The sequence below is a fragment of the Cololabis saira genome, chromosome 3, assembly GCF_033807715.1.
Source record: "Cololabis saira isolate AMF1-May2022 chromosome 3, fColSai1.1, whole genome shotgun sequence".
Classification (NCBI taxonomy): Eukaryota; Metazoa; Chordata; class Actinopteri; order Beloniformes; family Belonidae; genus Cololabis; species Cololabis saira.
The window spans coordinates 6,610,809-6,631,446 of NC_084589.1; the positions used below are offsets into that span (position 1 = coordinate 6,610,809).

A 20,638-nucleotide genomic window follows, 5' to 3' on the forward strand; every position below is an offset into this window, starting at 1 on the left:
CTGTGACCCCCTGACTCCAAATACACACAGGGTACATTTTAGAACAGACAAGAGAAAGAATATGCATATTTTCTCCTCTTTATTGACAACTAAAAAGGAGTGATTATGTATGTATGTATGTATATATATATATATATATATATAATTGCTCGGGGGTTCATGTTCTGGGTCTCTGGAAAGCGTCTAGAGACAACTTTTGTTGTATTAGACGCTATACAAATAAAATTGAATTGAAAATCTACAGCCCCAATCCATAATGCAAAACAACTAAATATTTTATTTGGTTTATGGCAGCAGATCAAATTAACGCCAGACTTGAAAGATATATTTAAAATTGATATAGACTACCTTGTTGCAGCTATCCTTGTCCAGTTTCTGATATTATTATGTTTTGCCTTTGTTTTAATTTGTCCTTCTTTTGTTGTTGCATTATCTTTTTTTCTGTTTTCCTTATCACCGTATTAATTATTAATTATTTTCATGGAATGCTTAGGTCTGACGGGTGGGTTTGGAAGGGGGTGAAAATATGTGTTAATGTTTGGGTGACATCATTGTGGATGCCACAGTTTATAATAAGAAAATCATGAAAGATGAATAAAAACATTTGATCACAAAAAAAAAAAGACATGAAAACTATTAACACTTGGTTTTATTTAAAGAAGAAAAAACACCTGTTCATGTGTTAAATGATCTAAAGTTCTGGTTAATAAACACACGCACACACAGACAGACAGACAGACAGACAGACACACACACACACTCTCTCTCTCTCTATCTGAGGCCGAGCTTCTTCTTCTCCTTCTGCTTCTTGCGGACCACGTCCATGTTGCGGTCCCTCCACATGCTCTTCCTCAGCTTGATGGGACGGCTGCCCACGTACTTCCCTGCACACACACAGACACACGGACGTTAGCGGACAGACAGGGGTCAGAGGAGCCGAAGTGAGAGCGGCGGGGACCAGACGGACCGTTCATCTCCCTCATGGCTCTCACGTAGTCGCTGGGGTCTTTGAAGCTGACGAAGCCGTAGCCTTTGGTCTTCCCTGTCCGTTTGTCCCGGACCACCTGAGGACACAGACCCCGTTAGTTCAGCAGCACTCGGGTGCACCGGCCTCATCTTTACTGATATAAACCCTCATCCCTGACAGGCAGAGCCGCCCAAGGCATGAGAGAACTAAGCGGCTGCTTGGGCCCCCCCAAGAGTTAAAAAAATAACATAAAATAAATAAAATTATCTTTTTATGTGTGAGTGATGATTCCTACATTATCAAAGGTATGTTATGGTACAAAAACTACTAGACTACACTGTAGATGACACTCAGTATCACACTAAAGGCTGGATTATGGTTCTGCGTTAAACCAACGCAGAGCCTTCGCCGTCACTGTGACGCCGTCGTGAACCTTCAGACTTCTCCGTCACTCCATTCCCCCGTGGTGCAGTACCCCCCGAGAGCGCTAGGGGGTGCGATCTTTTCCTGAACGGTTTATCCGACTCTTCCGGTCACAGTGAATCAAAGAGATAAGTTGGAGGGTTACGGTGGCGGTTGGAGTTACCAGCTACGGTATCAGACAGGCTACAGCAGCGAGTCCTCGAGGGCCGGTGTCCTGCATGTTTCAGATGTTTCCCTGCTTCAGCACACCGTGATAAAAGTAACTGTGTCACCAACACAGTTGTCCAGACTTTGATGGCAAGCTAGTGACGACTGTTAATTAGAATCAGGTGTGTTGAAGCAAGGAGACATGTAAAACCTGCAGGACACCGGCCCTCGAGGACCGACCTTGGACACCCCTGGGCTACAGGAAGCAGCGTTGACAGACACAAACCCACCTTAGCCTTGAGGAAGGACGGGTATCTGCTGAAGGCTCGGGCCAGGATGTCGTCGTTCACCTCGTTACCCAGGTCTCCACAGAAGATACGGAAATCATCTGAAACCAACAGAGAGAGCAGGATTGTGACAACCGAGACCAGCACGACCGCGGGCTCTCACTGGTTTATCTGAGGGGAAATAAACACTTCATGCTTCTTCAGTCCAGACTGACTGGTGACGGGCTGTGGAGCTCCTGAAGTGCTGGAGTCACCAGTGCACCTTTAAAGCACCTTTAACAAAATCATTGACCAAAGTGCTGAACAGAAACCTGCTATCAGCCAGTTTTTAGGTGATTTGAGTGTCTTTTAATCAAGCCTAAGAAATCTTGGTGTTGTCTTTGACAAAGACTTGTCATTACAACACCACTCCAAGCAGCTGATGAGGAACTGTTTTTACCAATTAAGGAATATCTCCAAACTAACAACAGCTGTTTCAAAAAATGATCTTGAGCTAATTATTCCTGCTCTTGTGTCATCTCGTTTGGACGACTGCAACAGTTTGTTTTCTTGCTTAAACAAGAAAGAACTGTCTCGTCTTCAGCAAGTCCAAAACCTGTTCTAGTAGAAAGGCTCACATCATTTTTATCGTATTTCTACTTTTATTGTAGTTTTATTCGTGTTATTATTGATGTTTTATTCTTTGTGAAGCACCTTGTGACATTCTGTTGTCTGTGAAAGGTGCAATATAAATACATTTTACTTACTACATGGATTCAGAGAAAAATATTACAAACATAAAAGCCTAGAACAAAAATAAAACTAAAACCAATATCTAAAAATGAGGTAAAAAGCCAAAGTGAAAAAGTCTGTTTTAAGGGAGGATTAACAAGAATTAAAAAAAATAAAAAATAAATAAAATAAAAAAATCAACGCGTAAACAGGAACCAATGAAGTGATGCTAACATGGGAGTGCTGATTCTGCACTCAGTCTGGTTTAACTGTGGTTCTGTACTGGTTCTTACCGGATTCCCAGTCCAGTAGACTGGCATCCTCCCAGGTGGTCCCTGCTGCTGTGCGGATGCACTTCTTCACCTTGTCCGATTTGGCCTTCTTTTTTTCTTCTGTTACACTTTCCACAGGCTAGACACACAGACACGGGTAAGTATCGGTAAGTACACAAATTAAAATACTCGTGCTCGGTGTGGAAAACATTGTATCGGGGCATCCCTAATTTTTATATTTTGGTATATCCAGCAATCCACCTTCTTGTCCATTGTCTGAACTCTTCTGCCAGAGTTTGTACACGACATTACCTCAGCATGGTGGAGCTCAGGCTCCGGCATGCTTGGACCAATCACGGCGTTGCTGTCCTCACTCTCCTTCTTGTCCAGCAGCCCGGCTGCTGCTACCGCAGCCTGCTGCTCTGCAACCCGCGCTGCCAGCTCTTCCTGGAACACACATCGCAAGAAAGAGGCTCAAACAGAGTCACACTCAAGGACTCTCCCAGTATGCAATGACCCCAATAGTTATTTAATTCGGAATAATGAATTCCGAATTAAAAAACATCATGTAACCGTGGCCAGTGTCCATAGAGTTTGTGTGGTTATTCTATATGTGGTCCTGTGATGGACTGGTGACTAGTGATGCACCGAAATGAAAATTTGTGGCCGAAACCGAAACCGAAAATAATAATAAACACTTGGCCGAATACCGAACAATACCGAACACGGTTCTTCGCAGTTTTTCATTTATTTTGCCAATTTTTTCACCATTGCATAAATCAAATAAATTTGATTTAGGCATGTTTTTAAAAGAAAAATATCTTTTACAAAATTACAAGGTAGAAAACATTTGTTGAACATAAAAAACTGAACATTTTTTAATTTCCCAGCATTTCTTAAATATTCCAGCAGACATTATACCAGCAAAGAACAATAACTTAAAATAAATAAATTAGCAAAATACATTTTTTGGCCATGTTTGAGCTTACGTTAGGCTTACCTGACTGAACATTGTAACTTAGGCCTTAAAACAATACAAATGCATTAAAGCGCTCAGGGTTTTTTATCATTTCAAATGATAAATTAAACTTGTAGTGCTGAAAGACTTTGCAGATGTTTCTCCTCTAGATATGAGCAGAACATTCATGGCAAACAGCCATTCTTGTATTATTCTTTGTCACTCTAAAATACTTCCACACTGTGACATGTTTGCACCACTTCACTCCACGCTCCTCACTGTTTGATTTCGTCATCTAAACACACCTGTAATAGATTGATTTATGTTGTTTTGGTTCCACCTGCTGGTGAATGTTAGGTAAAATTCTTATGTGGTTAGTTTTTTGTTGGCCAACACTTTATGTGGTGCGCAACCATTACGGGAGTGTTATGTGGTTAGTTTTTGGTTGGCCAACGATTTATGTGGTGCGCAACAGTTACGGAGCGGCCAGTCTATTTATATTACAACGCCGTTATTAATTGTTCGTTTTTTTTCCCACTTATTCCACCGAACACCGAAAGTGTTTTTTTGCCATTTTCGGCCGAACAATTTCGGTTACCGAACAATCGGTGCATCACTACTGGTGACCAGTCCAGGTTTACTCCTGCCTTCCACTTGTTCCAGGCAGACCCCTTTGTTCCTAAATAGGTGTGTAAAGAAAATGGCTGAATGGATGTTCATGTACTGACCCATCCTATAAAACAAAGTTCCTAAATAAAGCAAATAGCTGTTCATGTGCCAGTACCCCCCACCACTCAGAAAAATTGAAGCAATCACAAGAAACCCTTCTAACTTTTAAAATGTACCTGGACATTAGCAGAATGTGGCCACCGTAAATACACGTCACTGCTAAAAATGTAAATACCATTCTGGCTTGTCTCTGAGCACGAATGTCTGCCTTTTTGTGTCCAATGGTGGCAGGAGGAGCAGAGTAAACCGTTGGAGCTGCCTGGATGATTGATGGTGTTGGTTTGAACGAGGGCTGGGGTCCAGGTCTCGGGGCTGGGCCCGACACCATGGAAACCATATCACCAACCTGAGCACAAAAATACAGAAGCAGATGCAAGGTGGGTCAGAAGTTGATTCATATATCCATCAATAGCAGAACAGAAGCAACAGAAGCAACGATTACTGCTGTCTGTCCCTTCAGTAAAGCAACATTTCAGAATGTGAGTAGTTTCCTGGGTAGTTTGAGCCTGACCTGAGGAGCAGCCATGTGTGGGTGGGGCTGGGATGGACCCTGAGGGATCTGAGCCTGCATGGGGGGAGGCACCATCATGGGGGGAGGAGGGGGAGGCCGCGGCATTGGAGGAGCCATCGGAGGACCACGCATCATGTGCATCCGCTGACCAGCTGAAAACACACATGTTTAACCTGTGGAAATCACTCAAACCCTGAACACCACATTCTGCCTCATCAGGACCAGCTTCTGTCCTGCACCAGGACTGCTGAAAAAAATACCTTGGTTTCTCAGGTTTTATCTATCAGGACAAAATAATCGGGGTGTAACAATATATCGTGCCACGAACTTTTGCCATACAAAAACGTCACAATACGTGTCGTGGAGGTGACAAACTGTAGCTGATATTGGGTTATTAATATGAATATATTGTGTTTACTAGTAACATCCTATTAGTGCAGCGGGATCACGTGACGATCTCGACCCGCGGACCAAAATCGGACAAAACTAGTAGCGTTCTGTGGTCCCAATCACGGGAATCTTGGGGGTTTTGAGCTCCGAACTTTTACTTATAAGGCGTGCATGAATCAATGTTTTTTCTGATGTAAAGATTGTGTCGTCCCCAAAGGTGTGAGGATGAAACGATAACAGGGTTCACCTTACGGCCTCAGGCTGGAGCAGGTGAAGCTCTTAACTCTGGCAGAAGATAAATAACAGTCATGTTGCATTTGGAGTTTGGGACTTTTCATAGTTTATTTATTTTCTTTTATTTATTTATTTAATTTAAATTTCTGGAAAAGAAAAAAGTCAAGTCATTTTGACTATTCAGTTTGTGGCAAAATATTTGTACTTGAAGATGCATAATGCAAACCTGACATTTACTTTTAGTTCAGTTTGTGGAAAATGTTTGGCCTGGCTTTCTCTTTAAAACTTAAACAGTTATAAAGCATTACAAACTGGAACAATAGGGCAAACCACCCTTTCACAATTTGATCTAGCCCAGGGGTCGGCAACCCTTTAGCGCCGCCCTAGTGGCTTTCTGGAGCTTTTTCAAAAATGTTTAACCTTTTTTTCCCTTTTCTTCTTCTTTTCTCTTTTTTTCCCAATTTTTTTCTTCCTTTTTCCTATCCACTTTTTTCTCGTCATTTTGACACTTTCTTCTTTTTTCTTATTTTTTTATATCTTTCCTCTTTTTTTTCCCCTTTTCTTTTTTGACTTTTTTCTCGACATTTCGACACTTCTTTTTTCCTGTTTTTTTTTTCATTTTTTTTCTTCCTTTTTCCTTTCGACTTTTTTCTCGACATTTTGACTTTTTTCTCCATGAACTATTTACTTTAAGTTCAGTTTGTGTAAAATGGTTGGCCTGGCTTTCTCTTTAAAACTTAAACAGTTATAAAGCATTACAAACTGGAACAATAGGACAAACGCACAGTATTGTTTTGTATTTTGTGTCTTTCAAATAAAAGACCATTTTTTTTCCAGTCATATGTTCCTCATTCAAGGTTGTTAAAAAAATACTGCTATAATATCGTATCGTTATTGTGACCTCAATATGGTGAATCGTACCGGATCGTGAGATTAGTGAAACGTTACACCCCTACAAAATAACCTCTCATGGTTCTGACCGTGTGTTTGAGGATGGGCAGTTAAAACTATGACTCAATCTTCCTGTGTACATACTGGACATCAGAGTGGGATTCAGAACCACACAGAAGTGTAATGTTCCCCTGAGAAGGTGTTTAGTAACAGCCCAGTAAAGCAGCAGTGATCCTACCAGGTCTCTGCAGGATGTGGGGGACGAAGGCTGGTCTCATGACGGGGGGCGGAGGAGGACGGACTGGTGGAACTGGGAACACAAGGAAGAAAACTGGTGAAGAACGGAACAGGAACACAGAGCCTGGTCTGTCACGGCCTCATGACTCAAGAAAAAACACTAACACTTTGAGGTGCATTCTAAAAACTGGATGGATGGATGGATGGATGGATGGATGGATGGATGGATGGATGGATGGATGGATGGATGGATGGATGGATGGATGGATGGATTCAAGTCTTGGATATTTTAATTTAGTAAGTAAATACAAACTAATATTTATACAAATAATCCTTTATTTAAAAAAACAAACTTCATTTCTCACAAGGAAAACCAGCCCAGAACGACTCAGAACCAAACAGTGGACGGTTCTGAAGCGTCCTGATCTACATCCTGTTGAACGTCTGTGGAAACATCTGGAACCTGCATTTTAATGTATTTAATGGAAAGATACCATCATCTTTCCTAGGCCTGTGTTGAAAAGATCGATTTTCTGATTCTAAATTTAAATTTGACCGTATAGAAATGTAATTCTTGCCATTGCAAGAATGTACTGCCCTTACTTTTTAACAACTTGTGCTTTCTATTATTTTACCTCTTTTCTTATCATTTTAATACATTTTATTTGTTATTTACTGTTTAATTGTTTCTTGCTGCTTTTAATGTTGATGTAAAGCACTTTGAATTACCTTGTGTTGAATTGTGCTGTACAAATAAACTTACCTTGCCTTGAAGAGGATTTTGCGATTCTAAATCGATTCTCATATTAATTCCTAAAAATCGATTTGTATGTCTAAAGATCGATTTTTTTGATTTTTCCATCATTACATTACAACGTTAGTTTTTTTTTTGTTTGTGCCCAAAAAAGGAATGTTTTATTGAACACGGGCATAACTAGTGCCTTTTTTTTTTGTTTAAAGGTATGAAAACATTTGAGTTTTCAGTTACCGTATAATTTCATAAATTGTCTATATTTCTTTGCTTTATATACTATCTTGGGGTTACATTTGCATAAAATGCTAAAAACCAAATTCTCATAAATGGGAAAAAATAAAACTGATTTCATCCATCTCTGTTTGGTAATTCTGCCCCACGATGTTTCTGAAAGCAGTTCTATCAGCATTCTGGGAGCTGATTGGTCCTTACAGCATCATTAGCTGCAATACTTGCTGTTGAATCTCAATATGATACTAGTAGTAATATGTTGCAGAACTACATTAATATAATTCATGCAACAGCTCAAAAAACTGTTTTAATAACACAAACCTAAACCAATATCGTAATCGAATCGGAACAAATCAAAACGTGATAATCGAAATTGAATCGATTCTTGACATTTGAATGGATCCCCAGCCCTAATCTTTCGACATTATGATCATACTACACTTTGACTTGCGAGGAGCAGTGTTTAAGGAGACGTAAACAGCACAGGAGGGAGTTTGTTACCTGGACCCATGAATGCTGGAGGAGGACCAAAACTGGCTGCTCGAGCGTCCAACGTCTGCTGGACCTGAGCACACGGAGGGAAAGGAAGGAAACTGAGAACACGGAGAACCAAAGCTGGAAAATGCATGTTCTGCACGTCTGCGCTAGGGCTGAACGATTAATTGCATTTGCGATAATATCGCGATGTGATAAAACGAGATTTTCTAACCGCAAAGGCTGCGATTTGACCAGTCACGTGATCTGGTCACGTTGCCGGCAGGGAAAAAAAGTCAACAGTGCCGCGTGTCCGCGTGTAACCTATCTACCATGGCGTCAGTGTTTGGGCTCGGCCAGGCAGGGCTTTATAAATATATGGGCTTTATAAATGTATTAAATATATGAGCGCGGCGTGGCGAGGAGCTGCGCGCGGCGCCGAGCACGAGCCGGGCGGACAGTCGCGCTGTGAAGCCTGATTTATGGTTCCGCGTTAAATCGACACAGGGCTTACGCCGTAGGTTACGCGGCGACGCGCGCCGTACGATGCGCGTACCGCGTACCCTACGGCGTAGGGCCTGCGTTGGTGTAACGCGGAACCGTATTAGGGGATGAAATAAAAACGGTCCAAATCATCCCCCCCTGAAATAAAAACGGTCCAAATCATCCCCCCTGTAAAACTGCTATTTTACTGCTATTTCAACATTTAGAGTCATCACCAGAAAAATAACACCAGAAAAATAACTTATTTGACAATTTTCACCTGTTTCATGTAGATTTTCACTTGAAATAAGTAGAAAAATCTGCCAGTGGGACAAGATTTATCTTCTCATTACAAGCAAAAAAATCTTGTTCCACTGGCAGGTTTTTCTACTTATTTCAAGTGAAAATCTACTTGAAACAGGTGAAAATTGTTGTTTTTTCCAGTGATGAGTCTTGTTTTAAGTGTAATGAGATTTTTTTACTAAAATGAGACATTTTAACTAGAAATAAGACAAATATTCTTGTTAAGATTGTGAGTTTTTGCAGTGATCCATGTTACTTATCCTGTGAAGGACAGAGTCATATTGATAAGTTCAGAAAAGTGTTTTTTTGTTGTGTTTTGATGTATTTGATGTAAGTCCAGTGGATATTTAAAGCTTACAGAAGGCTGCATTTAACTGCTGCTATGTCATTCCTGCAGTATTTCTGCAGGTGTTTTGGTCACTGCTATTATTTGTAATATATTATATTATTTGGAATCAGCACAAATTATCTGTCCCCATATGATAAAATCTACCATCCCCCCTGATTTTTTTTTTTTTTATAACTCGAGTACTGCCTGTGAGGAAGGTTTTTTGTTCCCTGTGGGAGTTTTTCTCTGTTTTTCTATTAAACTACGCCTCGTTTTGGCTAAAGTTTAACCCGGTTTGGTGTCGTGCGATTGGGTTCAGAGAGAATGACCCATGTGTAGACGTGTTAAAGAGGTAAAGGCACAGATTTGTTTTCTTTATTGTTGTAATCTGTGCTTTAAATAAATCTAGCATTGTTTATTATAAAACAGACTGATTTATTGCTTGTGTAGTTGAAAAATATATGAGAACAGGACCTTGAAAAAAATAATCGCATATTGAATCGCAATCGCAATATTGAGGAAAAAAATCGCGATTCGATTATTTTCAAAAATCGTTCAGCCCTAGTCTGCGATCTACCTACCTGTCTGTAGGTGTTGGTTCCGATGATTGCTCGGATCGGGACTGCCAGAGCTACGGGGGCCGGGTCCATGATGGGAGGACTTCCCGATACCGTTATTGGGCCGCCAAGAACCTCCTGCTCAAAACTAAAGAAACAAACATTTCAGAACAGAAACAAACCCTCTGTGTGTGAACATGAGGCCTCATGCTCCCTGAACCACCCAGCCCCATAGTGTGAGGTAAAAATGAGCTTGTCATCACTGATATGGGTTGTACTTACAGAGCCATCTCAGCCTCCATCTCCTTGAGACGCTCGTCTCCTGACTTCACCGCCATGCTGCAAGAAAAACAGTCATCAAAACCACAAAACAGCTCAACAGTTTTCAGAGCAGCAGAGCTGAAGCCCATGGAGTCTGAACCAAAGCGTAATAGCTGTGACCAGACGGTAATAAACAACATGAAGACGCTGGAGCAGCGTTTCCCCTGCCCTGGTCCTCCAACACGACTGTCCCGCAGGTTTGAGATGTTTCCCTGCCTCAACGCACCAGATTTTAATAACGGTCGCCATCAGCAGGTCATCAAGGTCTGTGAAAGGCTGTTAGGGTGACCGCCATGTCTATCAGGGGGAGTTAGGCCCAGTCCCAATCCCCCCTAGTCCTACTTTTCAGTCCTACCCCTAAATTGTGCGCGTTCCCGTGAGGGTAGTGGTGTCCCAATTCCTCTTTGCATGTAGGGCTAGTGGACATAACGAGGGCTAGTGTGTATGAATCTAGCCCTACAGAGCAAGGGATTTCAGATACTGACTCGCCGACCGAGGGCTAGAGAAAATTCCCAGAATGCTTTACGTCATCACTTACAGACTGAATCAAACAAAAAAACATGGCGGACATTTCTCATTTTTAGTGAATAATATCAATATTTTGAGTTAGTTTCTGCACAAAAATGCGTTTTGATTACATTTCAAGCGAGAAATATATATTTTACTTTCATAATATTCACTCAGTGAATGTATATAATCACTCGCTTGCCCGTTGTTGCGTTTTATCTTCAGATGTCGCCAGAAAAAAGGCTGATTTATGGTTCCGCATTACACCAACGCAGAGCCTACGGTGTAGGTTACGCGGCGACGCGCGCCGTACGCCGTAGCCTACGCCGTAGACTCTGCGTCGATTTAACGCGGAACCATAAATCAGCTCCCGAGCCGGCGGCTCTTCTCATCTCCGAAAACATCAGAGCAAATTTCTTAACAGGCGTTATTTGGATAAACTGAGCCCAGGTTGGGGATCTTAACGGTTACTTTTACGCCTGAAAAAATATTAAAACGTAATAAAATGGCATATTAACAGCGCTACAGCTGAAATTAAAACAGCTTTTATCTCTGAGCTTCCTGATATGTGTGACGTATGTGCAAACGTAACTACGCAGTCGCTTACGTACCTGAACGTAAACCACGCAGTGACGTAGCCAGGGCCGCCGCAAGGGGTGTGCGAACCGTGCGACCGCACGGGGCCTCGCGCCCCAAGGGGCCTCGCGCTATGGGCCGTTAGAAAAAAAAACGAAAAAAAAAATTCAATTTTTTTTTTTTTTTTCTTTCCTTTTTTCCCTTATAAATATCAACAGTCACGTTCCATTACAGACCTAAATGTGTATTAGTCTGTGCATATCAATAAATATATGTGCAATGATGCGCGTGTCTGTTGTTCAACACAACTGATCAGACCAAGCGCAGACACAAGCTGCTCTGATCCAGACGGTGGAGTTGGAACAAACTGTCACACAATGTCGAGAGAACGAGACAGATTCAGGAAATTTCCATCAGGGGAGGAAAAAAGAAAAAAAAATAAAGATAATGGAAGAGTTTAATGCCTCTCTGAAAGGCTTGTTTGATAAATTTGTTACAAAAATCACCGATCCGACCGGGTCTCAAGCAGCCGTGGGGCCCCGCGTCGAGGCAAGAGATGATGATGAGGCAGGGGAAGGTATCCAGTATTTTGATAATTGGAGAGTTAAAATTGCGCATATAGACACCCGATCCGACCCGAAAAACCCAAAAATTTCGCGCGCGTGAGCGTAGCGAGCGCGCGAGGGGCCCCCCCGGCCATTTCGCACAGGGCCTCGCAAATCTCCCAGTCGGCTCTGGACGTAGCAAGTGGTGTCTCAATCCCTAGGGAAGATTACAAGGACCTAGTGGTAGTGGGTGAGGGCTAGTGGTATTGAGAACATTGGGATTGGCCCTCAGTCTTTCTGACACTCAGTGGTGTAACCCGCTGTGAAGTTATATCTGTGACGTCATGCTCATTCCCTCTAAACATGAGGACCAGGGGAAACTCTGCATCAGAGCCGACAACATTTGGAGAAAGACATTGTAGTATCTACCACAAACTGATTTACCATCTATGACCATTGTAGTATCCGATTTACCATCTACGATTTAAGTCCTATGTGGTTCTAGTTCTGAGTGGTTCTGGTTCTGACTGGATCACTGCAAAAACTCAAAATCTTAACAAGAATATTTGTCTTATTTCTAGTTAAAATGTCTCATTTTTAGTCAAAAACTCTAATTACACTTAAAACAAGAGTCATCACCAGAAAAACAACTTGAGATTTGACAATTTTCACGTGTTTCAAGTAAATTTTCACTTAAAGTAGAAAAAAATCTGCCAATGAAACAATTTTTTTTTGCTTGTAATGACAAGATAAATCTTTACTCTACTTACTTTTTCTACTTATTTCAAGTGAAAATCTACTTGAAACAGGTGAAAATTGTCAAATAAGTTATTTTTCTGGTAATGACTCTTGTTTTAAGTGTAATGAGATTATTTGACTAAAAATGAGACATTTTAACTAGAAATAAGACAAATATTCTTGTTAAGATTTGGAGTTTTTGCAGTGTTCTAGTCCTGACTGGTTCTGGTTCTGGTGTTTAGTGCCATCACGTTTGTCGCCGATACAGTTCCATGTGTTGTTATTTAGTTTGTTTATTTGGTTTTTTAACCATCTGTTGCTGTATTAGTGAGTTATTAGTTATTATTATTAGTGTATTAGTATATCAGTGCTGGAGAGTGATATTAGTACATCAGTGATAGTGATATTAGTGTATTAGTGCTGGAGCAGCACCAGTAATCGTACATAAACCTCAGGAACCAGCTCGGCTGTGTCTCTCTCAGCGTGTGTTTCTCTCTGTGTTTCTCGGTTCCAGCTGCAGCTGCAGCTCCAGCTGGATTCTACACCTGAACCTCTCATGTTCATGCACCGGAGCACCGACACAAGCAGCTTTAACACGCACCACCAAGCACAAACTCGGGGAAATAAACTTACTTGTTCGCCGATCTTGTATCAGTGCGTCGCCGCGGTCTTCTTCTTCTTCTTCTTCTTCTGCTGCTGCTGCTGGGAACGGGAAGTTGCGTTTAGAGTACTAGAGAGAGTACTCTAGTTGCGTTGCCGCAGCAGCAGCAGCAGCGCCGCCTGCTGGTCCGGGGGGGAACTGCTCCTGCTCCTGTCTTTCAGATTCTTTCAGAGTATTAGGGCCAAACTAAGACAAAAAAAAAATAAAAAATGGAAATTACGAGAATGGAAATTACGAGAATAAAGTCATAATAATATGAGAATAAAGTCGTAAAATTACGAGAATAAAGTCATAATGTTGCGTGAATAAAGTCGTAATTTATGAGAACTCTAACAGGAAGAGCACATCTTTTGTGGAAGAGGAGCTGTCTGGTAGTATTGTATAGTATAGTATAGTATAGTATAGTATAGTATAGTATAGTATAGTATAGTATAGTATAGTCAGTACTCGAGTTGAGGGGGGATGAGGGGGGGTGGCATCCCCCCCTGAAATAAAAACGGTCCAAATCATCCCCCCTGTAAAACTGTCATCCCCCCTTTCCATCCCTTATGTCATTTCATCAATGAATGTGGTTTTACTGCTATTTCAACATTTAGAGTCATCACCAGAAAAATAACACCAGAAAAATGTGACAATTTTCACCTTTTTCAGGTAAATTTTCACTTGAAATAAGTAGAAAAACCTACCAGTGGGACAAGATTTATCTTCTTATTACAAGCAAAAAAATCTAGTTCCACTAGCAGATTTTTCTACTTATTTTAAGTGAAAATCTACTTGAAACAGGTGAAAATTGTTTTAAGTGTAATGAGATTTTTTTTACTAAAATGAGACATTTTAACTAGAAATAAGACAAATATTCTTGTTAAGATTTAGAGTTTTTGCAGTGATCCATGTTACTTATCCTGTGAAGGACAAGGTCATATTGATAAGTTCAGAAAAGTGTTTTTTATTGTTGTGTTTTGATGTATTTGATATAAGCCCAGTGGATATTTAAAGCTTACAGAAGGCTGCATTTAACTGCTGCTATGTCATTCCTGCAGTATTTCTGCAGGTGTTTTGGTCACTGCTATTATTTGTAATATATTATATTATTTGTAATCAGCACAAATTATCTGTTCCCATATGATAAAATCCACCGTCCCCCTGATTTTATTTACAACTTGAGTACTAAGTATAGTATAGTATAGTATAGTATGGTATAGTATAGTATAGTATAGTATAGTATAGTATAGTATAGTATAGTATAGTATGGTATAGTATAGTATAGTATAGTATAGTATAGTATAGTATAGTATAGTATAGTATGGTATAGTCAGAGGTGGGTAGAGTAGCCAAAAATTTTACTCAAGTAAACCATGAACGTCACTGAGAGCCGGCGAATTCAGGAGTCAAATGTCTGTAAAATCTGTAACGTGTAAAGGAAAACAGTTTAGAAACATAACTTCATCTATTAAAAATGTCATCAGTTAGTCAGAAAAGTATATGTGTTAAGGATGTAAAACAGATTGAGCATGACACTAATCAGAGCTGGTAGAGGAGCCAAAAATTGTACTCAAGTAAAAGTACTGTTACTTCAGAATAATATGACTCAAGTACAAGTAAAAAGTAGTCATCCAAATAATTACTTGAGTAAAAGTTAAAAAGTACTGAGTGAAAAAACTACTCAAGTAACGTCAGATTAATTTTTTTAACACAACCATTCAAACAGACAAAAATACAAAATAATCTTCTCATTACATTATTTTTAAAAGGAGGCTCAAGACACACCTTTTTAGTTTGGCTTTTATCTGATCTCATTTACCTAGTCTTTTTAGCTATGTATTGTGTCTACTTCTTTAGCTCTTTTATTATCTCTAAAACTTTAATCCATTTTAGTGACTTTTTACTTTATGTTATTTATTATTCATCTTAAGTTTTGTATAGATTTCTCTAAAATTTTACACTTTTAGGCATTTCTTACTTTCTTTTAATCTTTTAGTTTTTAGCTCCAGTGTTTCCTCAGGGGGGTCATCCACACTGGGAGGTGTGCCTGCTCCGCCCATGGGGGTGTCGTCATGGGGATCCCTCAGGCCTGGGTGGCTGGGGGGGGGGCTCCACCCTCTGTGTGGGGTCTGCCCTGGTCTGTCCGGGTTGGGGGGGTCTCTGTGGCGATGCTCCTGGTGGTCGTGGTCGGTGGAGCTTCTCAGTGTGGATGGCCACCCATAGGTAGTGTTTTCCTCACCTGGATCGTTAGTGCTAAGCCATGTCACCAGTCCACTTATTGTGTGTGTGTGTGTGGGTGTGGGCGTGTGAGTGTGTGCACATGTATATGAGTGTGAGTGAGTGTGTGTGTACGCGTGGGGGGTGGGGGGTGGGGTCGTATGGAATGTTTTAAATTGTGTTTTTTATTGTTATTTTATTCTGCATGTAAAGCACCATGTGTTGCATTTTATATTGTATGATTTGGTGCTATACAAATAAATAAAGTTTAAGTTTAAGTTTACAAGCAAAAAAATCTTGTTCCACTGGCAGATTTTTCTACTTATTTTAAGTGAAAATCTACTTGAAACAGGTAAATATTGTTGTTTTTTCCAGTGATGAACCTTGCTTTAAGTGTAATGAGATTTATTTTGACTAAAAATGAGACATTTTAACGAGAAATAAGAGAAATATTCTTGTTAAGATTTTGAGTGTTTGCAGTGCATGTAGAGCCAGTTCCCGGTGTTCTGCCCATTTCTGCTGCTTTGCCAAAAAATGCTCCTTAATGGTTTTCTACCTTTGTAGAGCTTCAATTTGACTGTGTTTTACTCCCTAAACCACTTCCTTCCCCCCAGGGAACAGAGGAGCAGAAATTGGCAGAAAACCTGTCGTTGGCGCAGAGTGGACGGCAGGGGGCGACAGCCGCCGCGGCCGCGTCTGCGCATGCGCCGCCTGTTGGGGGAGCAGACGGCTGGAGCAGAGAGAACAGCTGACAGGACTGACAGCATGGGGGGTTCATGGCCCACATTCACCCTGTAAGTCCTGCACAACACCGAGGGACAACATGTCCCAGACGTGTTGGTGAAGTGTCGGCCCGCCGGGGTCTGTGTGCAGCTCCAGTTTGTCTCGGCTGACAGGAAACTTGTGGAAACTTCTGCAGCTCCGTGGTTCTGATCCACCAGCCGTTCACTAGTTACTGCTCATAAGGTCATGGAGTTACGCCTGTCTACGTGAAACCATGGCAACACTGACACACTAACGCGCTGGGTCCGTGGTGTGGAGGACCGACAGCAGAGCTGGACCTGAAGCAGCTGCTCAGCTCCAGTATCCTGGTTCTAACCCGGTTCTTCTAACCCGGTTCTGGCCTAGTTCTAACCCGGTTCTGGCCTGGTTCTAACCCAGTTCTAACCCGGTTCTGGCCTCATTGAACCCAGATTCTAACCTGGTTCTAACACGGTTCTAACCCGGTTCTAACCCGGTTCTGGCCCGGTTCTAACCTGACTGAACCCGTTTTTTTTTTTGTTTAAAGATTTTTTTGTGGCTCTAGTGGCCCTTTATTGAAGTTGCAGACCAGAAGTGGGTAGAGAGAGAGAATGGGGATGACATGCAGCAAAGGTGCAGGCCGGGATTCAAACCTGCAACCTGCAGGAAGACTGTAGTCTCAGTATATGAGCTGCTGCTTAACCCAGCTCGGTCAACCCGAGCTTTTTAACCTGGTTCTAGCCTGATTTACCCCAGGTTCTAACCCAGTTCCAACCTGACTGTACCCAGCTTCTAACCCGGTTAGAGCCGGTGGGTCCAATTTGGGTCCAATTTTCCTTGTTTCTGTGGTTTGTTGTTAGTGTTTACTTCCTGCTGGTGCCGTGATGAACCCGTCTCTATTGTTCCAGGAGTACCACTCCTGAAAAGTTGTACGTTGAGGCCTGTGATGATGGATCTGAGGACGTGCTGGTGATTGACAGGGTGTCTACTGAGATGTTTCTGGCCGGTGAGCTCTGATTCACAGAGAAAATGGCACATCATCTGCATATTTCAGTCTCTACACTATCACGCAGTATTTGAAATTAGTTTGGAATAGACTCATCGAATGAACATTAAAGGTATAGTCCGTGATGTTGAAGAGCTAGCAAGATTTGAAAGTGGCACCTCCTCTAAGCCCCGCCCCCTCCTCCCCCTCCCGTCAGCGCTCCGTCCAAAGCTCCCACAAACTTTGGGGAACGCGCATTTGCAGGAGTCGAGTTTTCCAGGACATTTTGGACAGCACATTTTCAACAAAACTACCCCATGTCTCATTCACCTGTAAGCGAGGCCGGTTTTAGGGGGGGGCAGGGGTGGGCTGTGCCCACCCGAACGTGCGTCCTGCCCACCCAATCAAAGTTATGGGGATCCTTTATTTTTTTATAATTTTATTTTTTTATAAATATAAAAAAATATCACAGAATATCTGTACCGTTTCTGATTGGGTGGGCACTGCGCATCATTTTTAGACACAACAATGAACGAATACCGCAAAAGTTGTGTCTCGGCGGAGGGACCCGACGTCCCAGCAAAATGAGCACAACAGAAAAGTTCAGAACAGCACACAGAGCGCACACTGAAGCTGATTTATGGTTCCGCGTTACACCAACGCAGAATGGTGCGCGTCGCCGCGTACCCTACGGCGTAGGCTACGCCGTACCCTACGCCGTACCCTACGCCGTACCCTACGCCGTACCTTACGCCGCACCCTACGCCGTACCGTACGCCGTACCCTACGCCGTACCCTACGCCGTACCCTACGCCGTACCGTACGCCGTACCGTACGCCGTACCGTACGCCGTACCGTACGCCGTACCGTACGCCGTACCGTACGCCGTACCGTACGCCGTACCGTACGCCGCACCCTACGCCGCACCCTACGCCGCACCCTACGCCGCACCCTACGCCGCACCTTACGCCGCACCCTACGCCGCACCCTACGCCATAGGCTACACCGTACCCTACGCCGTACCGTACGCCGTACCGTACGCCGTACCCTACGCCGTACCCTACGCCGTACCCTACGCCGTACCCTACGCCGTACCCTACGCCGCACCCTACGCTACACACCCTACGCCGCACCCTACGCCGCACCCTACGCCGCACCCTACGCCGCACCCTACGCCGTAGGCTACGCCGTAGGGCGTAGCCGTGCCTCCAGAACCTGCACGGCACCGCAGCGCACCGCTACCCGCACCGCTACCCGCACCGACGCTCTCCGCCCTCGCCGGGATGGAGACGCCTCCGTGGAAGACCCCCAGTAGCGGACAACCTGCGCCGCAGAATCGCACTTTGGCTTTCTTTTTTTAGCTTTTTTAGCAGGGCGAGCCGTTACATTCGATGTGACCACCCGACCGCGAGCCGGCGGTGAAGCCGGGAGCGGCGGGGGCCCTCCGATGTCAGGCCGCGGTTGGGGGGGGTTATACTGGGACACTCTGAGCCGACGAGGACCCGTGGGAAGTGGACACGGGGGCTGGAAGCAGAGAGATGAGTGCGCGCATGGGACGGAGGGGGGCGTGGGCGGGACTTAAAATTAAGGCATCTGATTGGTTCTGTTTTTGAATACGATTACAGACTATACCTTTAAAAAGAAATGAAGATACAGCCACAGAAACACACAGGATGTTCACATGTATCTAGACAAATGAGTGCAAAGCAGTTTTTTGAAAGTGGCTTGATTACTCATTCACAGCAGCTCAGAAAGAAGACAAAGATGCAAAGTTTCAACTCTAAAGTTAATCTCTGAAGATCTTGTGCAGAAGATTTCTCTGAGTTTGAGTATCAAGAGTGAATTCAGAATTAGTTTTTTGATTCAAGATCACTCTTGATGAAGAACAAAAAAACATCTTAAAGGTTAAAGTTCATGACATCACAGTTAGAAGGACCAGCGAGTCAGTGAGTAAACCATGAACGTCACTGAGAGCCGGCGAATTCAGGAGTCAAATGTCTGTAAAATCTGTAACGTGTAAAGGAAAACAGCTTAGAGACATAACTTCATCTATTAAAAATGTCATCAGTTAGTCAGAAAAGTACATGTGTTAAAGATGTAAAACAGATTGAGCATGACACTAATCCAGATTAAATGTTTGTATCATTAACCACGATTGTGTTCCTGTTCTGCTCTTCAGCGAAGAGGGACGTCCCTGTTTTTGCCGAGGCCACACCGATATGTGGACTTATGGGAACTCTTCATTTGGTAGCAGGTCATTTCAGCCTCTTAACGCCACACATATGCTATAAATGTGAGTTGTTGTCTGCTGTAGACTCATGTCCAGCCCTTTGTCTCAGGCATGTACCTGGTAGTCATCACCAGGAAGACCAAGGTGGGAGATCTGCTGGGTCACGCTGTCTGGAAGGCTCTGGACTTCAAAGTCATCTCTTATAAGAAAACAGTCCTGCACCTCAATGACAACCAGGTTGGTCCTTATTTAAGGCTTAAACAGTCTCCTCAAGTTTCATTTAATATTTCAGATTTAACACACAATACTAGCTAAATATTTTTATGCATTTGTCCATAGTCTTTTTTGGTATTGGTTTTTGGTTTTTCAAGCAATTTAAAACTTTTATACCAGTGATGGAATAGAGGGTCTGCATTGACGTCACTTCCCCACTTCCCCACTCCCCCACCATGCCACTCTCACTGAGTGGCATGGACATTAATATTTGGTACAGTTACCAAGAACCAGTGGTCCATGGACATTAATATTTGGTACAGTTACCAAGAACCAGTGGTCCATGGACATTAATATTTGGTACAGTTACCAAGAACCAGTGGTCCATGGACATTAATATTTGGTACAGTTACCAAGAACCAGTGGTCCATGGATATTAATATTTGGTACAGTTACCAAGAACCAGTGGTCCATGGACATTAATATTTGGTACAGTTACCAAGAACCAGTGGTCCATGAACATTAATATTTGGTACAGTTACCAAGAACCAGTGGTCCATGGACATTAATATTTGGCCACGAATCCAGTTTCCTGATATTTATATGTACTTAATTTCTACACCGGGGAAATACACGAAGCAAAGCTTGAAGGCTTACAAAAGTCTTGATGCTTGGTCCGACTTCAAGGCAGGATTTGTTGGTGAAATTAAATTGATGAGGACACTGAACTTTATGATTTGACCGTTTAACGTTAGCTACCCAAAAATCCAACATTACCTGATACAAAATGGGAACCACAAATCCACGTTTCGGTGCTTTTGCGATGCTTTTAACACTATTAAAAGTCTTGGCCAACATCCCTCAAATGTGTCTAAAAGGGTGTAACAAGAAAAATTTCACTCCAGTAATCCATTCCTGGCTTTTTATGACGGTGTTTTTTTGCGCCGTGAAAAACGCGTCCTTCTCCCCCTTTCCTGTCAATCATTGCCCCGCTCCTCCTCCAAACCTCCTCCTCCCAACTGCTACACGCTTCTG

General features: G+C 42.6%; 2 protein-coding genes across 2 annotated transcripts in view; one reads left to right on the forward strand and one right to left on the reverse strand.

Annotated features, from left to right (window-relative positions):
* Window positions 1–727: 727 nt before the first annotated feature.
* LOC133440831 (RNA-binding protein 42-like) lies at window positions 728–13,268 on the reverse strand. Its single transcript, XM_061718153.1, has 12 exons — window positions 13,208–13,268; window positions 10,170–10,226; window positions 9,912–10,035; window positions 8,244–8,307; window positions 6,759–6,830; window positions 5,006–5,157; window positions 4,670–4,840; window positions 3,120–3,254; window positions 2,829–2,946; window positions 1,828–1,925; window positions 968–1,064; window positions 728–884 (listed from the first exon to the last, which is right to left on the reverse strand). Exons 2-12 carry the CDS (start codon window positions 10,223–10,225, stop codon window positions 772–774), a joined length of 1,200 nt encoding a protein of 399 aa, XP_061574137.1. The 5' UTR covers window position 10,226; window positions 13,208–13,268; the 3' UTR covers window positions 728–771.
* A 2,892-nt stretch (window positions 13,269–16,160) lies between these two features.
* LOC133440833 (phosphatidylinositol-3-phosphatase SAC1-B-like) overlaps window positions 16,161–20,638 on the forward strand; it is a 34,827-nt gene continuing 30,349 nt past the window's right edge. The window contains exons 1-4 of the mRNA XM_061718154.1: window positions 16,161–16,228; window positions 17,084–17,181; window positions 19,340–19,414; window positions 19,500–19,627. Of these exons, the coding sequence (XP_061574138.1) occupies window positions 16,200–16,228; window positions 17,084–17,181; window positions 19,340–19,414; window positions 19,500–19,627 (330 nt within the window). The 5' untranslated portion in view covers window positions 16,161–16,199. The remainder of the gene's footprint in view (window positions 16,229–17,083; window positions 17,182–19,339; window positions 19,415–19,499; window positions 19,628–20,638) is intronic.